This window comes from Equus caballus, chromosome 5 (genome assembly GCF_041296265.1).
Source record: "Equus caballus isolate H_3958 breed thoroughbred chromosome 5, TB-T2T, whole genome shotgun sequence".
NCBI classification, from domain to species: Eukaryota; Metazoa; Chordata; class Mammalia; order Perissodactyla; family Equidae; genus Equus; species Equus caballus.
Genome location: NC_091688.1, coordinates 14,037,594 through 14,054,774, shown reverse-complemented (window position 1 = coordinate 14,054,774; position 17,181 = coordinate 14,037,594). Strand labels below are relative to the sequence as shown.

The 17,181-nt window shown below is 36.2% G+C and overlaps 1 protein-coding gene across 5 annotated transcripts in view; it reads left to right on the top strand.

Moving 5' to 3' along the window:
- Positions 1-17,181, top strand: part of ABL2 (ABL proto-oncogene 2, non-receptor tyrosine kinase) — a 106,216-nt gene that overhangs the window by 62,994 nt on the left and 26,041 nt on the right. For 3 of the 5 annotated variants that reach the window (XM_023640624.2, XM_023640623.2, XM_070267787.1), the window contains exons 2-3: positions 15,275-15,337; positions 16,754-16,924. In XM_023640624.2, coding sequence (XP_023496392.2) covers positions 15,275-15,337; positions 16,754-16,924 — 234 coding nt within the window. Of the gene's footprint in view, positions 1-10,221; positions 10,511-15,274; positions 15,338-16,753; positions 16,925-17,181 lie in introns of those variants that run through there. The other 2 variants (XM_001498948.5, XM_005609705.4) reach the window with 2 other exon arrangements.

The following is a 17,181-nucleotide window of genomic DNA, read 5'->3' as shown; positions in this document are numbered from 1 at the left end:
TCTTCTTAACCATACAAATCTTCCAACTTGAGCCCAACAAATTGATCTTTACCTTTTAATGGATTTATTTTCAAGGTAGGAAGGCACTCCTTTTAGACCACAGAAAGAACTGAAGTTTTGAATTATGGTGTCAAGTTCTCCACTAAGCATTTTACATGCATTTAACCTCATTTAAGGGCTCCAGAAAGTATATACCTTTTTTTTCTTGTTTTACAAATGAAAATTGTACACTTAAATATTTATACATAGCTTAACCAAGGACACCTACTTTTTGAATGGCAGAGCCCAGGGCTGCTTAATATAGAACCTTGAATTAAGAAAAACCTACAAACTTATTAACATTAGAGATTGTAGTCTTTTTGTAATGAGGAGCCAGTTTTTGTTCCTAAAGCCTTGAGTTCACAAAAGGAAAGGTAAAGAGATGGATGCTGAGAGTAAAGCAGCATAATGTGAAATTGGTGCTCTCCTTTCTCCTTAGAATTCTCGTCAGCTGCTGTGGCTCACTGTGCTGTTGTGGGGGCTGAGGGGCGAGGGTTGAGAACAGGCAGGGCTGTGGCAGCTGCCACCTTGGAGATCATCTGGTTCTGACTCTAGTTTTCTTTCTTCATCTCAGTAACAATGGAGTCGAACATAATTTAAGGTCTGCCATTAGATCCTGAAATGTTAGTTAAAGGAGCCCTGTCTTAGAAGTGCCCCTCTCTCTGCCTAGGTCTCTGTAGTGCTTTCTGTTTCACGCTCGTATGAAAAAGGGAGAGGTGGTCTGTTGTGGGATAGTTCATCTGGGGTGATTGTCCGAGAGATACGTGCTGTTATAAAAATGACAGCTCCATTTGTGAGGTGTTGGAAGTTGAGGGCCTACATAGGGGAGAATCAGACTTTTTCCTTTGTCATATGTAGTCCCACCAGAAGTTGTATTTTGTGTATTTTCCATTTGTTCTTTCGATTTATTGCCTATGCCTCTAACAGCTTGCAGAATAGGAAATATGAACAGCATTTTACCTTTCTAGGAATAAATTGAAATATAGTTGGCAAAAAAAATGGGAAGTGTTCTACCTTACTACCAGTGAATTGCAAATTTAAACAAGTTACTGTTGTTTGCCTTTAAAATTAAAAAAAAAGTATGTAAACACCTCGTGAAGTGAGCATTCATACATAGTTGATGACTGATAAAGAGGTAAAATTTTTTGGAAAGTAGTTTGGAAATATGTATCGTGAGTCTTAAAAATGTCCTTTGACCTGAAAATTTGTCCTAATGAGGTGATGTTAAATAGAGAAAAATTCGGGGGTACAAAGTACATATAAGTATTATTTGGTAATAGGCCCAAATTAGAAATGATGGTAACTCTGCAAGATGTAATTTTAATCCTTAAAGTAGTGATAATGAAAAAAAACTTGAGAAACACTGGTACAGAGAAAGGGAAAAATGCTGTTACAGCTTTTATTTTTTGTGACAGATGGAATATATATAGATGAAATGTATATATAACCTTTAAAAAGAAAGCTTTTGAAGATTTATGAGAATATGGGGAAATTTTTACTATTCAGTTTCTAAAAGCAGTGCAGGGACTGGCCCCGTGGCTGAGTGGTTAAGTTCCCACGCTCTGCTTTGGTGGCCCAGGGTTTCGCTGGTTCAGATCCTGGGTGCCGATGTGGCACCACTCATCAAGCCATGCTGAGGCGGCATCCCACATGCCACAACTAGAAGGACCCACAACTAAAAATACACAACTGTGTATCAGGGGGCTTTGGGGAGAAAAAGGAAAAATAAAACTTAAAAAAAAAAGCAATGCATACTTTTTTGTACTCATTTATTAACATCTCAACACTATTGACTCGATTGATCATTCTTTTCTTCTTCAAACAGTCAACCCTTCTCAGCCTTTGGTAGTTTTCTCTTCCTTGCTGACTTCTTAGTCTCTTTTGCTGCCTCCTTTTCTTTCTGTTTGCTCTCTGAAGGGGAGTTCTTCAGGGCTTAGTCCAGGGTTCCGTACTTGAAACTTTTTTTACTTTTTAAATTAACACACAGTAAAATTGACCTTTTTTGGGGGGATGTACAGTTCTATGAATTTTAGCCCATGTGTAGATTTGTGTAACCACCACCACAATCAGGATACAGAATAGTTACGTCACCCGCCAAAAATCCCCTTGTGCTCACTTTGTAGTCACACCCTCTCTACCCCAACACCTGACAGCCACAATGGTTTTTGTATTTTGGAGAATGTAGACTTTTGGTACTGTCTTCTTTGGGAAACTTGGCATAATGCCTTTGAGCTCCATCCAGGTTGTTCTGTGTATCAGTAGTTCATTTCTTTTTTATTGCTGACTAGTATTGCATTGTATGGATGTACCAGTTTGTTTATCCATTCATCTGTTGAAGGCCTTTAAGGTTGTTTCCAGTTTGGGACAGTTATGAATAGAGCTGCCATAAACATTTATATACACGCTTTTGTAGGAATGTAAGTTTTCATTTCTCTAGGATAAATACTTAGGAGTGGGATTGCTGGTTCCTATGTTAAGTGTGTATTTTACTTTACAAGAAATTGCCAAATTGCTTTCTAGAGTGGCTGTACCATTTTGCATTCCACCCAGCATGTCTGAATTCTAGTTGGTTCGCATCCTGGTTAGCACTTGGTGTTGTGAGTATTTTTTATGTTGTTTACTTGCATAGGCAGGTCGTGGTATCTGATTGTGGTTTTAATTTGCATTTCTCCAGTGGCTGCTGCTGTTGAACATCTTATTTGTCATTCCTGTATCCTGTTTGGTAAAAAAATTTTTTATCCATTTTTTAACTGGGTGGTTTGTTTTCATATTATTGAATTTGAGAGTTCTTTATATCTTCTGGATCCATATCCCTTTGTCAGTTATATAATTTGCGAATACTGTCTCTCATCTATAGCTTATCTTTTAATTATCCTAACAGTATCTTTCAGAGAACAAAAGTCTAGTTTTGCTTTTTGTTTTTTGCCTTTTATGCTTTATTAAAAACAGCTTTATTGAGTTGTGACTTCTATTCCATAAAACTTGTGTTTTAAAAGAGGTCAGATTCAATGATTTTTTAAAATGTGCAACCCTCACCAGATTTCCAGTTTTAGAACATTTCTGTCACTCAGAAGATCCCTTGTACTAGTTTGTAGTCAGTCACATTCCTGCAGCAGTCCCAGGTAACCACTAATCTCCTTTCTGTCTCCATGCGCTCGTTTTGGACATTACGTATGAACGGAGTCCTGCGTTATGTAGACTTTTAATCTGGCTTCTTTCACATAGCATAGTGTTTTTAATGCTTTATGGAGATATAATTCCACATATGAAATTCACCCGTTTAAAGTATGTAATTCAGTGGTTTTAGTGTATTCACAGAGTTCCTCGACCATCAGCACAAGCTAATCTTAGAACGTTTTCATCACCCGAAAAGGAAACTCCGTAGCCATTAGCAGTCAGTCCATATTCCTCCCCACATCCCAGCCTTAGGCTACCAGTAATCTGCTTTTTGTCTCTTTGGGTTTACCAGTTCTAGACATTTCATCTAAATGGAATCACACAATATGTGTCCCTTTTAACTGGCTTTTTCACTTGACATAATGTTTTCAAGGTTCACCTATGGTATAGCATATGTTAGTACTTCATTCCTTTTTATTGCTGAATAATTTTATTTATCTATTTATGAATTGATAGACATTTCAGTTCTTCCAGTTTTGGCTATTATGAATAATGCTGTGAACGTTCATGTGCAAGCTTTTGTGTGGACATAGGCTTTCATCCTTTTATTTTTAACGTACTTATATGATAATATTTGAAGTAAGTTTCTTTTAGATAGCCCATGGTTGGATCATATTATATATCTGTTCTGACAGACTGCTTTATAATTGTGTTTAGACCATTTTCATTTAATGTGATTATTTGTATGTTTAGCTTTAGGTCTATCATTTTATTTTTTTCTGTTTGTTCCTCCCTTTCCCCTTTCCTGTCTTCTCTTGGATTATTAACATGATTTTTTAGTGTTCCATTTTAATTTTTCTCTTGTGTTTTTGGCTGTATCTCTTTGCATAGGTTTTCTAATGGTTGCTCTAGTGATTTCAGTATACACATTGAACTTGTCGTGCTCTACTTAGATTCAGTATCTTACCACTTCAAGTGAAATATGGAAACCTTACCATCAGAGTTTTCTTTTCTTTTCCCTCTTTATGTCAGAGTTATTATGTATTATATCTACATATATGGAAGAGTCCCTACAGATGGTGTTACACTTTTTGCTTCCAACCATCAAATATGGTTTAAAGAACTCAGGAGGAGGAGAATAATCTATTCTGTTTACCATTTTTTTTTTCTCTTTCTTTGTTCCTGATGTTCCAAAGTTTCCTTCTAGTATCATTTCCATTCTGTCTGAAGAACTTCTTTTAACAATTCTTTTAGAGCAGGTCTGTTAATGACGAGTTCTTCCCTTCAGCTGAGAATGCCTTTATTTCACCTTCATTTTTGAAGGACATTTTCTGTGGATATAGAATTTTAGGTTGGCAGTTTTTTCTCTCAGCACTTAATGTGTTTTCGCTTCTTTCTAGCCTCCATGGATTCAAATGAGAAGTCTGCAGCATTCGAATCGTTTCCTTTTAAGTATGATCCTGCACTTTTGTCTGACTCTTCTCTCCCTATCTGTGGTTTTAAATGCCATGTGTATGCTCATGTCTGCAGTCCAGGATCTTCTCTGAGTTCCAGATTTATATATCAAGGTGTTTAATTATATTTCTCAAATTTACTTGTCTGTGGTGGAACTTCTGGTTTATACTGCTATTGCTTTTGAGTGAATTACATGGCCATCTACCTACTTACTCAAGCCTGCAAGCTATTCTTTATTTCCTCTCTCTCGTGTTGTCTTATATCCAAGTAATCTGCAGGCCCTATCAATTCCATCTCCAAATCAGATTTTAAGTTCTTCCACTTTTCTTTGTCTTCACTGACAGCATTCTATTCCAAGTCAACATGATTGCATTCCTGACCTGCTGCATATTTTCCTGTTGCTAATTTTGTTCTCCATCTAATCCATTTTTTTCACCCACTAGCTAGAATGGTCTTTTTACAAAATAGTCAGAACATATGACCTCCCTGCTTCAAACTGTTCAGTGGATTTCCATTGTACTTGGACTAGAATTTTAAATCCTTAGGTGCTTGGTCTGGCCAGCCCCTGTCTACCTTACTATAACTTCTTTTCGTGCTCCTCTTCTGACTTCCTCAGTGATAGCCACACTTTTCATTTCCTTTACATACCAGGTTCTTTCCTACTTCATGATTATTACACTTGCTACATTCTCTCTGCTTAGGTCCTTCTTTGCCTCTGTCCTCAGCTTAAGTGTCATCTTCTTTAAGTACAGTCATGCATCACTTAACGACAGGGCGATGTTCTGAGAAATGCGTTGTTAGGTCATTTCATCCTTGTGTGAACATCATAAAATGTATTTACACAAACCTAGGTGGTATAGTCTGTTAGACGTGTAGGCTCTATGCTACTAATCTAATGGGACTACTATCCTGTATGGAGTCCATCATTCACCAAAATGTTGTTGTGCGGTGCATGACTGTAGTGAAAGTCCCCACCTACCCCAACCTGTTCTCTTTATCTCTTATGGACTTTGTTTATTTCTTGCTTAACACCTGCTGTATCCTGCCTAGCAAAGTGCTTTGCATGTAGTAGTCACTCAGTAAATCTTGGCTGAATGAAGGAAACATTATGCAAGTTTAAAGGACCAAATGCAAACGTATCAAAATTATTTTGATAATTTAGTAAGTGGGATGTAGGACCAAATGCAAAGGCATCAATATTATTTTGATAATTTAGTAAGTGGGATGTAGAAGTGGGTGGTATGTTGTTATTGTCTTTTTGTTTAAATATAATTTCCAAATTTTGTATAATGAGCATATATCACTTCTATAAACTAAAAACAGTTTATTTTTATTTATCTTTTTATTGAGGTTATAATGATTTATAACTGTGAAATTTCAGTTGTACATTATTTATCAGTCACCATATAAATGTGCCCCTTCACCCCTTGTGTCCCTCCCCACCCCCCTTCCCCTCTGGTAACCACTAAACTGTTCTCTTTTCCATATGTTAGTTTATCTTCCACATATGAGTGAAATCGTACAATGTTTGTCTTTGTCTGGTCTGGCTTATTTCACTTAACGTAATACTCTCAAGGTCCATCTGTGTTGTTTCAAATGGGACGATTTTATCTTTGTTTATGGCTAAGTAGTATTCCATTGTGTGTGTGTGTGTGTATATATATATACACATATCTTCTTTATCCAATCATCACTTGATGGGCACTTGGTTATAGTGAATAATGTTGCGCTAACATAGGGGTGCATAAGTCTCTTTGAATTGTTGATTTCAAATGAAAACAGTTTTAAAAATGAAAACATATCTTACTAATAATTTTGTTGAATTTAATCTTCTTATGCTCTCATTTATCATTTTTTGGTGATTAGTTTTTCATGCGTAGTTTTTCATTTTATTCTCTAAAGTGTTTAAAACGTATTAAGTGGTTTAGATAAAAGCAGCAAAGAATCACAGAAGAATATTCATATTTTCTTTATATTATACTTGTATGATGTCTTTTCTTAATTTGTCTAGGTTTCTAACTTAGATACTGTAGTCTTAAATTTCGTTTCCCACAGAGCTGTTTTGTGCCTCCTTTCTATGCCTTTAATGACTTTGCCTTTTTTCTGAACCTTGTCTAATATCTACCGTGCGAGTTGTGTGGGTTTTTTTCTTTTACTTTTTCCTTTGAGCTGTGTGAGCACAGCCACGCAGTATTTAATGTAAGGGTGCTCCTGAATGTCCTATCATTATTGTGACTGTTCTTTTCTTGCCCACAAATTATAAATAGAAATGTAATTATTGTCTGAACTTGGCTTTGTAGAGAAACGTTGAACTATTGAGGATTTTTTTTAGGGGAGCCTTATTTAGTTCTGTGCGGTGCAATTCAGAGGGAGGTCAGCATGCTTTAGCAAAAAGTATCTGTTGATTTGTGTTTGTGTGTGCAAGTTGATAGCATAAATGGAGATGTCTGGTTGCCTGAATGGGAGTTGAACACAGAAACAGCACTGATTAGTTGTTCTCCAAATTCATGAATGAACTATTTAAATTTACACTGACATTTTTTCACATTCATAATCCAGAATAAAACGTCTTACTATTTATTCTAAACTGTCCTCACTTAAGGGTGATTGACATGAAATATTATGCAGCTGTACACAGGAAGAGAACTATTTCTGTGCACTACTATGGAGTGATCTTGCAGGTATATGTTAAGTGAGAAAAGAAAGTGGTTAGTGTGAAATATTCTACTGTTTAAGAAAAAGGGAGGGATGTGAATATGTGTCCATTTATATAGAAGCAGTGTAAGAATAAAGCATACAAATTTAGCTTACCTCTAAGGAAGAAGTGAATAGGGTAGATGGGAGTATCCCTCATTCTGTAGATTCAACTTTGGAACCATGTAAATATTTTATGTAATGAAATAACAATTTAAAAAGGAAAGCTTAAAAACTGAAAATAAAATAAAACAAATTGACTTAAGTGTATATCCTCTCCTAGTGGCAACTGTTCTTAAAGTTTGATTGTGTTCAACAGACTCCTGTGTTGACGTTTGCAGTGACGGTGCCAAAGCACTGTGGGTGAAACTGTTTCTGCCTTGACAGGAGTCAAGGTAGTGGCACCAAACTGCACCCGGTGGTCGTTGCATTTGTCACTGCAGCGTTCTTACAGTTAAGGAAAAACGTCAGTTTTGCTTAAGAATTTCCTTGATGAAGCAGTAAAAATGATTACTTTTATAAAATCTTGGTTTTAGATATATGTCTTTTTAATATTCCATGTGACAAAATCTACTGCTTACCAAAATGTCACGGTGGTTTTTAGAGAGAGCACATGTGCAGTCGTTTTGACTTGCCAACTGAACTAGCTGCTTTTTTCATGGAACACTGTTTTTACCTAAAAGACTGAATGACAGACAAACTATTCATAATTGGAACTTGGCAGACATTTTCTTGAAAATGAATGAAGTTAGTTTGCTGCTTCAAGGAAAACAGTATTTGTTGGGAATGAGGGAGTTTGAGCTTTTAAGCAAAAATTAGAATTTAGTAAAATTAGTAACCACCATTGTAACCATGACAACTTCTCAGTATTTAAAACTTTTCTGGTGAGATTGGTGGTGATAGTAGTGAATATAATGTATCAATATTGTATAGTGAAATATAACAACATTTCGTGAACTAATATTTCCAGATGATCAATGCTTGATGTTAAAAAATTCAAAGTACAAGACAGACCAACAAATTTTAATTTGACAGAGTATGAAAATTCTATTTATGTGGTTTCAGATTCCACATTAAAACTAATCTTTAAAAAACGACCACTTGTCAACTTTTGGTATAGTATCGAAGAATATCCATAATGATCTGATATCCCTTCCTTTTATACTCATGTGTCTGTGTGCAATAAGATTTTCATATACTTCAACAAAAATACATTACAACAGATCAAATCCAGAATGAGGATTCACCTGTCTTGTTTTGAGCCAGATTTTAAAGAGATTTGCAAGAAATGACATTACTTATCTCTTAATTCTCTTTTGACGAATAGTTATTTTTTTAATAAAATATGTTAACATAATGGGTTTATTGTTATTTTAAAATTAATAGTGTTAAAATTTTTCAGTTTTAATTTCAAATATGGTAAATGATAGACATAAACCATGTAACAGAGGTCTTTGGAGACTTCAGTACTTTTTATTTAAAATTTTTTATTGTAAAATATACATAACATAAAATTTACCTTTTAAAATAATTTTAGGTGTACAATTTAGTAGCTTTAAGTACATTCACACTATTGTGTAACCATCCATTTGCAGAACTAGATTTCCAGAACTAGAACAAATTCTGGATATTTCTTATAAGTGAAATCATACAGTATTTGTCTTTTCACGTCTGGCTTATTTCATTGAGCATGATGTTTTCATGACCCATCTGTGCCGTGCTTTTGTAGTTGAATAATATTCCACTCTGTGTGTGTACCACATTTTGTTTACCTCTTCTTCCCCTCTTTACTCCTGGTTGCAGTATAGGAGCATTCAAAAGTGTAACTGTTAATTATTGGTACTTTAAATAGCAGATTTACTGATTAAATAGTAAATCGTATGGTATAGAATATAGATATGTATAAAACATATCTTCTTTACTTTATATTTTTTATAATCTAGGGAAGGAGAAATTCACCCTGGTATTTGAAATTCTGAGTCATTAACTGAGGTAACCGTTAGTCATTTAACTCTTGCTTTTTCCATGATGCTAACAGTACTGGCTTTAATAGGGTTACTTTCATAGAAAGCGGAAGCTTTGTTTCTTATAAACTATTAATATTACCTACATCAAAGTCATTCTTCCTGTAAGGTTACGTTACAATTTTGTTTCAACTTTATTGAAGGCTATTTCAGTCCTGCTAGCCTATAATTTTACCCTGTTACCTTTATTGACCTGGAACCTAGCACAGTGGCTGGACATGTAGTAGGTGCTTAATAAATATTTATTGAATCAGTGAGTGTTCTTAGCTGTACAGTTACAAACATTCTTGTATTATTTTTGTAGATTATATAAAGTCATCCACTATTTGTAGATTTTACTAGTTTAATTCTCATAAAGTACTCTCATTTTCAGGTTCTTAACTTTTTATCTTACTTTGTTTCTATATATTAACAAAGATTAGGCTTTTGCTTTTAAAAGTTTTAGCACTCAAAAATTTTCAACACTTTCGTGCCATGTTTTAGACTTTTGTTAAGCTATGGAGCCAAAATGTTAGTGAAGGCAGTCATTTCCTGGCTTCTGTGCTTATGAATCAGATTGTAACTATTTCTTTGACTTTGGATTTGTGGTTTCTTGAACTAATTTAAGTGATGCAGAAGATGACTCTCGTTAGGCGTTTCCCCTCTTTTAAAAGTGTATTTGGTGTTTTATTTGTAAACAGGTTTTCTCCAAGGAAACTTTTCTCTACAGTCTCACTTCATCATCCACTTTGGAGTGAAATCCCATCTATACCGATCTCTACTTATTTTCTTATTTGTTACCCATATTTGTGTTGATTTTTACTTTATTTATTTTTTCAAAATATTCCCAGAGGTTTTGAGGTAACTTCAGTCTGACTCAATCTTTTGCTAGTTACTGGACATTTTCCTTTAGGTTACTCTCCACCCACTTTGGGACTTGTAAATGCTTATCCTTCTGTTGGTTCCCTCTGGCGACTGAGTACGTGAGTAAACGTCACATGCATGTGGTATTGCTTGTCGGCGGCGAGTGGAATTCTAAGACTTCCTCTTAACAAAGAACAGTTTGACGTTAGTGCTTCTGGGCAGAAGAATGGTCCTTGGGACAGTTCTGCTTCCACCTAATAGTTATGGCCGAGATCAGGACATGTCGTTTTGCTGCCTATGCCCTGAGACCTCAGAAACTGCTCTACCCACCTTGACAGGTATGGTTCAGAGGTGATAGTTTAGGGGAGGGTAGATAATCACAGTAATCAAGCGTGACTGGAGATTTCAAAAAATTAATCTTTACTACTGTTATCGCCTTCATTGTTGGCTAGTGAAGTTTCATGTCCTTTTTTCCTGGTATTCCATACTAGGACCTCAATAAGTACTTATTAAAAGAAAGAATAAATGAATAATATGTAATATTTCATGGTATTAAGATGCATATGACTTGATATGAAGAATTTAAGCTGTATAGAGAACTGTTGCATAATTTACCCAATCACATTACATAGTTTTTAAAAGCGGTATTAAAAATATTTGCTTCTTAGAGAATATGAAATCAGATAAAGTAGAATTCTGGCAAGATAACTGTAAAAGACTCGGAAATGCCTAAACTGAAAATTTTGTATATTAATTTCTCCAATTACTCCCTGACAAATTTCTAATTAAACTGATAAAAGTTATTGAATGACTAACTGGTGAAAACTGTTTTTAATAAAATTAAACATTAAATTTAGGAATTATCTCTGAATTTGAGTTTTATTCTGGATTTTAACTTGTTTAATGTTGATAATTTACTTTGTACAAGCCACTATTTCTATGTTTTGCCTTATTTTTACTGTAGCCTGTAAGTGTATCAGTAGAAAAAGGTAATACAATTACCTTTTCTTAATAGTCGTAATGTGTTTCTGCTATCTGGGTCCTGTATTCCATGAGTGAAAATCAGTCTTCTTTTATCTCGTCTTAAGTGCTTGTTCTTCCTTTGTAACAGTGATTAATGAAAGGTTAACTCACTATTTAAGGTACCTAACATATAACATGTTAGGTACTGTATATATGAAGTGACAATGTGTATCACTTCACATTGTTCAAAAATAAACCATCGCCAGACTACACACTTGCGTTTGGGCGGGCAGTCCGTCTCAATCATCCAGATGTGGCTGTCCTAAGCTGATGAGGGAAGTGGCGTAGACTAGACCCACTGGATAACACTGTGACATTTACTTGCTCTTCCTGTAGGCTTTTTTTATTTCCTTTTTTGCCTTTATTCCTTAGCTTGTTCTCTTCCAGTTAGATCTTTAACGTTTTGTGATTTAGTACATGTTTATTCTTGGCCTCAGGAAAATGTTAGGATGTTTTTTGTCTTTGAAAATTTTTCCCTTTTGTTTGGTGCTAATGAGTAGGATGATGTTTAAGTGGATATCCTGTGCAGACGGATTGTGCAGGAAATTGACCCTTAGTTCTGTCAGAACAAAAGACTGAGTGGGAAGAAGGAAGAAAGGAAGGAAATAGATATTTTGGCTTGACCTAGAAAATACTAAAACCAGAGATGAGAAGAAGGGGAGTGGGGAATAAAAAGGTTTTCCAAGTTGTGGTTCTTGTAGTACTTGGCCTCAAAAATTACTTTTATCCTGTAATGATTATTTTGTACATTTGGAAAATGTACAGTTTTGTTTGGCCTGTAACACTTTTAAATTTACATAAAATTGTGCCGTAGGTCTCCTTCTCGTTTCTCCTTTTGTCACATAACATGGTTTTTAAGAAACTGACTTGCCTTTGACAGTCCTCCTTTGAGCTTGATGGAGTTCCTCTCCAGGACAGATGAGCCACATGTCATAGACGTGTCCTTGCACCTGACAGTCTGTCACTCTGCTCTCGTCAGTGCAGAATTCCTGCTTATCCAATTTAAATGCTTTCTGTTCTCTGAAACCTTTTCTGATTCCCGAGTTTTGTTTTCTATTCTGCCCTCTCATAGCATCCTCTGTGAGTATAGCAGTATATGTGATTCATTTGTTCAACAAACCTTTTTTGAGAGCCTCTTACGTACATGCAGTTGGAATTTATCAAGTTGCTTGGAATTTATCAATGAACAAAGCAGACAAAAATCCCTATCCTCATAAAACTGATTTTCTAGTGGGAGGAGTTAGATACTATACATGAATATAATAATAAATAAGTAAATTATGTATTTTGTGGTAATAGGAGCTATAGAGAGAAATAAATTAGGAAAGGAGACACGGGAGATGTGGGCGTGTTGTCAGGAATAGATGCATTTTAAAATAGGATAGTTAGGGGCCGGCCCGGTGGTGCAGCGGTTAGGTGCGCACGTTCCACTTTGGCGGCCAAGGGTTTCCCGGTTCGGATCCTGGGTGCGGACATGACACCGCTTGGCAAGCCATGCTGTGGCAGATGTCCCACATACAAAGGAGAGGAAGGTGGGCACGGATGTTAGCTCAGGGCTAATCTTCCTCAAAAAATAAAATAAAATAAATAAAATAGGATAGTCAGAGGATGCTGTACTGAGAGGATAACATTTGAGTGAAGTGTCATGTGGATATCTTGGCGAAGAATGTTTTAGGCAGGAGAAGCCAGCACAAGGGTCCTGAGGCAGGAGTGTGCCTGCCTTGTTCAAGTAATAGCAGGGCAGCCAGTGGCCAGAGTGAGGCAAACTAGGGAAGAGGAGTAGAAAGATGAATTGGGCAAGACGAGTTGTGAATGGCTTTGTAGGCCCTTGTAAGGACTTGAGCTTTTACTCTAAGATGGGGAGCCATCGAAGAGTTTCGAGCAGAGGAGTAACACAATCTGAGTTGTGCTTTGCAAGCTGGCTGATGTGTTGAGAATAGACAGTAGAGAGCGAGGACAAAGCATGGAGATCACTTAGGAGTCTACTGAAATAATCCAGGTGGGAAATGGTGGTGGTGACGGGGTGGTAGTAGTGGAGGGGGTGAGAAACAGGTAGCCTCTGGATATATTTTTGAAGGCAGTGCCGATAGGATTTCCTGAGGGATTGGAAGGGGGTATGTGAGAGCAGAAAAGGAGTCATGAATGATTCCCAGGTTTTGCCTTCTTCCCCCATCTTTATTTTATAATTGACATCTAACATTGTGTAGGCTCAAGGTGTGCAGCGTGTTGATTTGACACACTTGTGTATTGCAAAATGATCACCACCATGGAGTTAGCTAATACCTGCATCAAGTCACATAATTACCGTTTCTTTTTTGTGGTAAGAACATTTAAGATCTCTCTTAGCAACTTTCAAGTCTAGAATACAGTATTATTAACTATAATCACTATGCTGTACATTAGATCCCCAGAACTCATTCATCCTACAGCCAGCAGTTTGTACTCAAACTTCCAAGGGTTTTGGCTTGAGCAAGTGAAAAAATGGAATTGCCATTAACTGAGATGAGGAATTCCGTGGGAGAAGCAGAATTGGGGGAAAAAATGGAGAGTAGTTTTTTATAGTAAGTCCAAATTGTGTTATTGGTGATTTATAAACTTTATGTTCTGAAGCCCAGCACAGTGTCTATTGTATAGTAGATGTTTGTTAGAATTTATTAGTTTTGTGAACTTTAAATTTTAATATATTGGGTTTCACAAAGTAAATGTATGATGCTTGCTGTTTTTGGCCTGATAGTGTTTAAGAGTTGGAGTCAGTGTCTGCTTAATTACTGTTTCTAACTTGGTCATTGATAGTAGAAAAATTCTTGTTACCCTTGATTTTTGTTCCTCTTATAATTTTAAAAAGGGAGACTTTCTTCTATTTAAAAAGAAGGAAATGTACTTGAGCTGTTTGATAATCATTACACAGAGTAATAATCACAAAACATTGTAATATGTTACTTCCATCATTGGCAAGAAACAGTTATCAGTGTGGATCATGTGATATTCAGTATGGAACCAAAAAATATTATAAATAGTCTTTCTACTTCTTTTTGGCAGTTCTTTTCATTTTAATAAAAGGATTGGTATTTTGTAACCCAGTGGAAATTCAATTAGAGTAGATAAGTTTTCATTAGAATAAAGAAAAACAGTACGTGTGACAAGTTTGAAGGATTTTTCATGTAATGTGGTATTTTGTTTGTTTTGGTAATCCCACTTGGTTATCTTGGTATATAATAGAGCTGTTCCCATTCACGGTAACTTTGCATTTAAACAAGGAGCAACACTTCTGTTTCAGATTAACTCTTCAGAACGTCTGACATATCTTCAGGTTTGTCATAATACTCGTAATGTAAAACAAAAATTAATTAGGTGTGAAATTTTAAAGATGTATTCTTTTTAAGAGGAGGAAAGAATGTGAAATAAACTCTAAAACTGTTAGGAGAATTAGATCCAACTTACAACAAAATTTCTGTCTATATCATGTAGACAGTTATGAGGCCATTTTTAAAACATCAGTTAATGCTGTTTTAAGATTAAAATACATCTCATTGTTTTCAGCCACTTACATTTTTGTGTAATTTGGTCATTCATTCAGTCAACAGTTATTGAACACATATTATGGGACTCTTGCCAGCAAAAAGTTACAGTTCTTATGCCAAGGAGCACATCGTGAAGTTTGGGAAACAAACATAAAGTGAGGATATTATAAATACAAAGATCCAGATAGAGGGTGTTCCTGCAGCAAGGGTAATGCTTCTGAGAGCACAGGGAGAAGGAGCACGGGAGGCTGCCTAGGGGAGGCTGTGCTGGAGCTGAGTGTTACCAAATGAGTAGAGGTCAACCAGTCAGAAAAGGGTGGGATGAGATCACATTCCAGCTCAACAGGACTGTGTGAACAAAGGCAAAAGGTAGGAAACGTCATGGTGTAAAAGTTTAAAATTTGAGGTGTGTAGTGGGGAGAGGTGAAGCTGGAGAAGTAGATGGAGACGTGATGATATAAGACCTTGAAGGCCATGTTAAAGAGATTTTGTTTTGGCTTGATGGTGAACTGTTGAAGAATCTTAAGAGTGACATGGTCAAATTTTTGTTTTAAATAGATCACTTTGCCAGCTGTGTGGAGGATGGATTTGAGGGAGACAAGACTGGAGGCAGTAGTCCAGGTGAGATGATGGGGCTCTGAACTAAGGCGTTGGCGGAGGGATGGAGAGGAGGGAATGGATTTGAAAAGAAATAAAACCACTGATTCAAGGGTTTTTCTTTTTCAAATATGATAAAATGAATTTTAAATTAGAAATGAGTGGAGGGAGAGGGAGAGACACATAATAAAAAAGTGTTATATGACATAAGTAGTTGGATAGTGGCAGATAGCCACCAAAAACAGTTCCAGTGATCAAGAAAATCGCTACTGGAAGAACAGTGTATTTTTTTTATGATCAGCCTGGGCTGTGAGAAGCAGGTGATCTTTAACTAGGATGGTACGGGGCTCACCTATTCATGTAGTGTGACTAAACTTAGGAACACGTAAAGCCTTGAGGAAGAAACCAGATCTCAGAAGGCTTCAACCGTTACACTTGGTAGAAACTCAGTAAATGTCCATTGTTGGGGATATATTCTAGAGCCTTCGATTAAGGTATTTAAAAATGTACCACCTAGGAAAAGAAAATAGGATAAACATTTTTTCATTAAAACAGTTCACAATTGCAAGCTATTATAGACAGTGCATGGTAACGCAAAGGTAATTTGGAATGCCAAGAATATTTTGTATTAAAACATTTTGCTGTTGTTTTAACAGAGATTTTTGGATTTTCTAGAAGCACTATTTCTATACTTTTTCTATATGTAATTGGAGGATCTGGATTTATGTAATATATACATATTTGTTAAAATCTCTGTTATCTTTTCCACAATTTGTCTTATATGGAGAGAGTAAGGGAAGAAGGGTAGTTTGGGAGGACTTGGAATACATAACTGTTCCTTCTTAAAACAACCACCACCACCAAAACAAAATAACCTTTATGTTTTATAAAACAAATTGCCTTTTTTTGTTTTTTGTTTTTTGTTTTTTTGCTGAGGAAGATTTAATCTGAGCTAACATCTCTGCCAATCTTCCTCTCTTTTTCAGTATGTGTGCCACCAGCACAGCATGGCTACTAACAGAGTGGTATAGGTCTGCGCCTGGGAGCGGAACCCAGACCACCAAAGTGGGAGTACGCTGAACTTAACCACTAGGCCACCAGGGCTGGTCCCGATTTGCCATTTCTTTTTGAGATTTTTTTTCATTTTGAGAAAACTGTGCTTTTCTTATTCATTTATTTCTGATTTTGGTGAGTGCATAGAAGTCATGGCTGAATGCTCATTTTGTGTTCTTTATCTTGCTGTATTTTCAACAAGGAGACTTCTCTCATGCTTAGGAGACAGTGCCATTTGCTCATTCTTCTCCACAGCTGTACAGCTTTGATCCACCCTGCAGCCGTCGGTATATGTCAGCAGCTAACACACTGTGTATGTACTGAATTCAAGTAAATTTCCAACTGTTATACTTACTGTGAATTCCTTTCTCTTTTCCTGTCTCTCAGAAGCCTTGCACCGCCCCTATGGGTGTGATGTTGAGCCCCAGGCACTGAATGAAGCCATCAGGTGGAGTTCCAAGGAGAACTTGCTGGGAGCCACTGAGAGTGACCCTAATCTCTTTGTTGCACTTTATGATTTTGTAGCAAGTGGTGATAACACGCTCAGCATCACTAAAGGTGAGCTTCTGTGTAACACCCTCTCACTTTTCAGTTTTCATTAGTGGTTAAGAAGTAAAGGTGTCTGTTCTAGATTCTGCCTCTGACTAACATTAGCTGGGTAATTTGGGCCCAAATACTTCTGGTTCATTGTCCTTTTTCTTTTTTTAACCTGTGTATGGGATAATGCCACTTTGTCTACTTTATAGGGTTCATTAAGGATAAAATGAGATAAAGTACTTTAGAAAAAACACCACACAATAGATAGATAAAGTTGC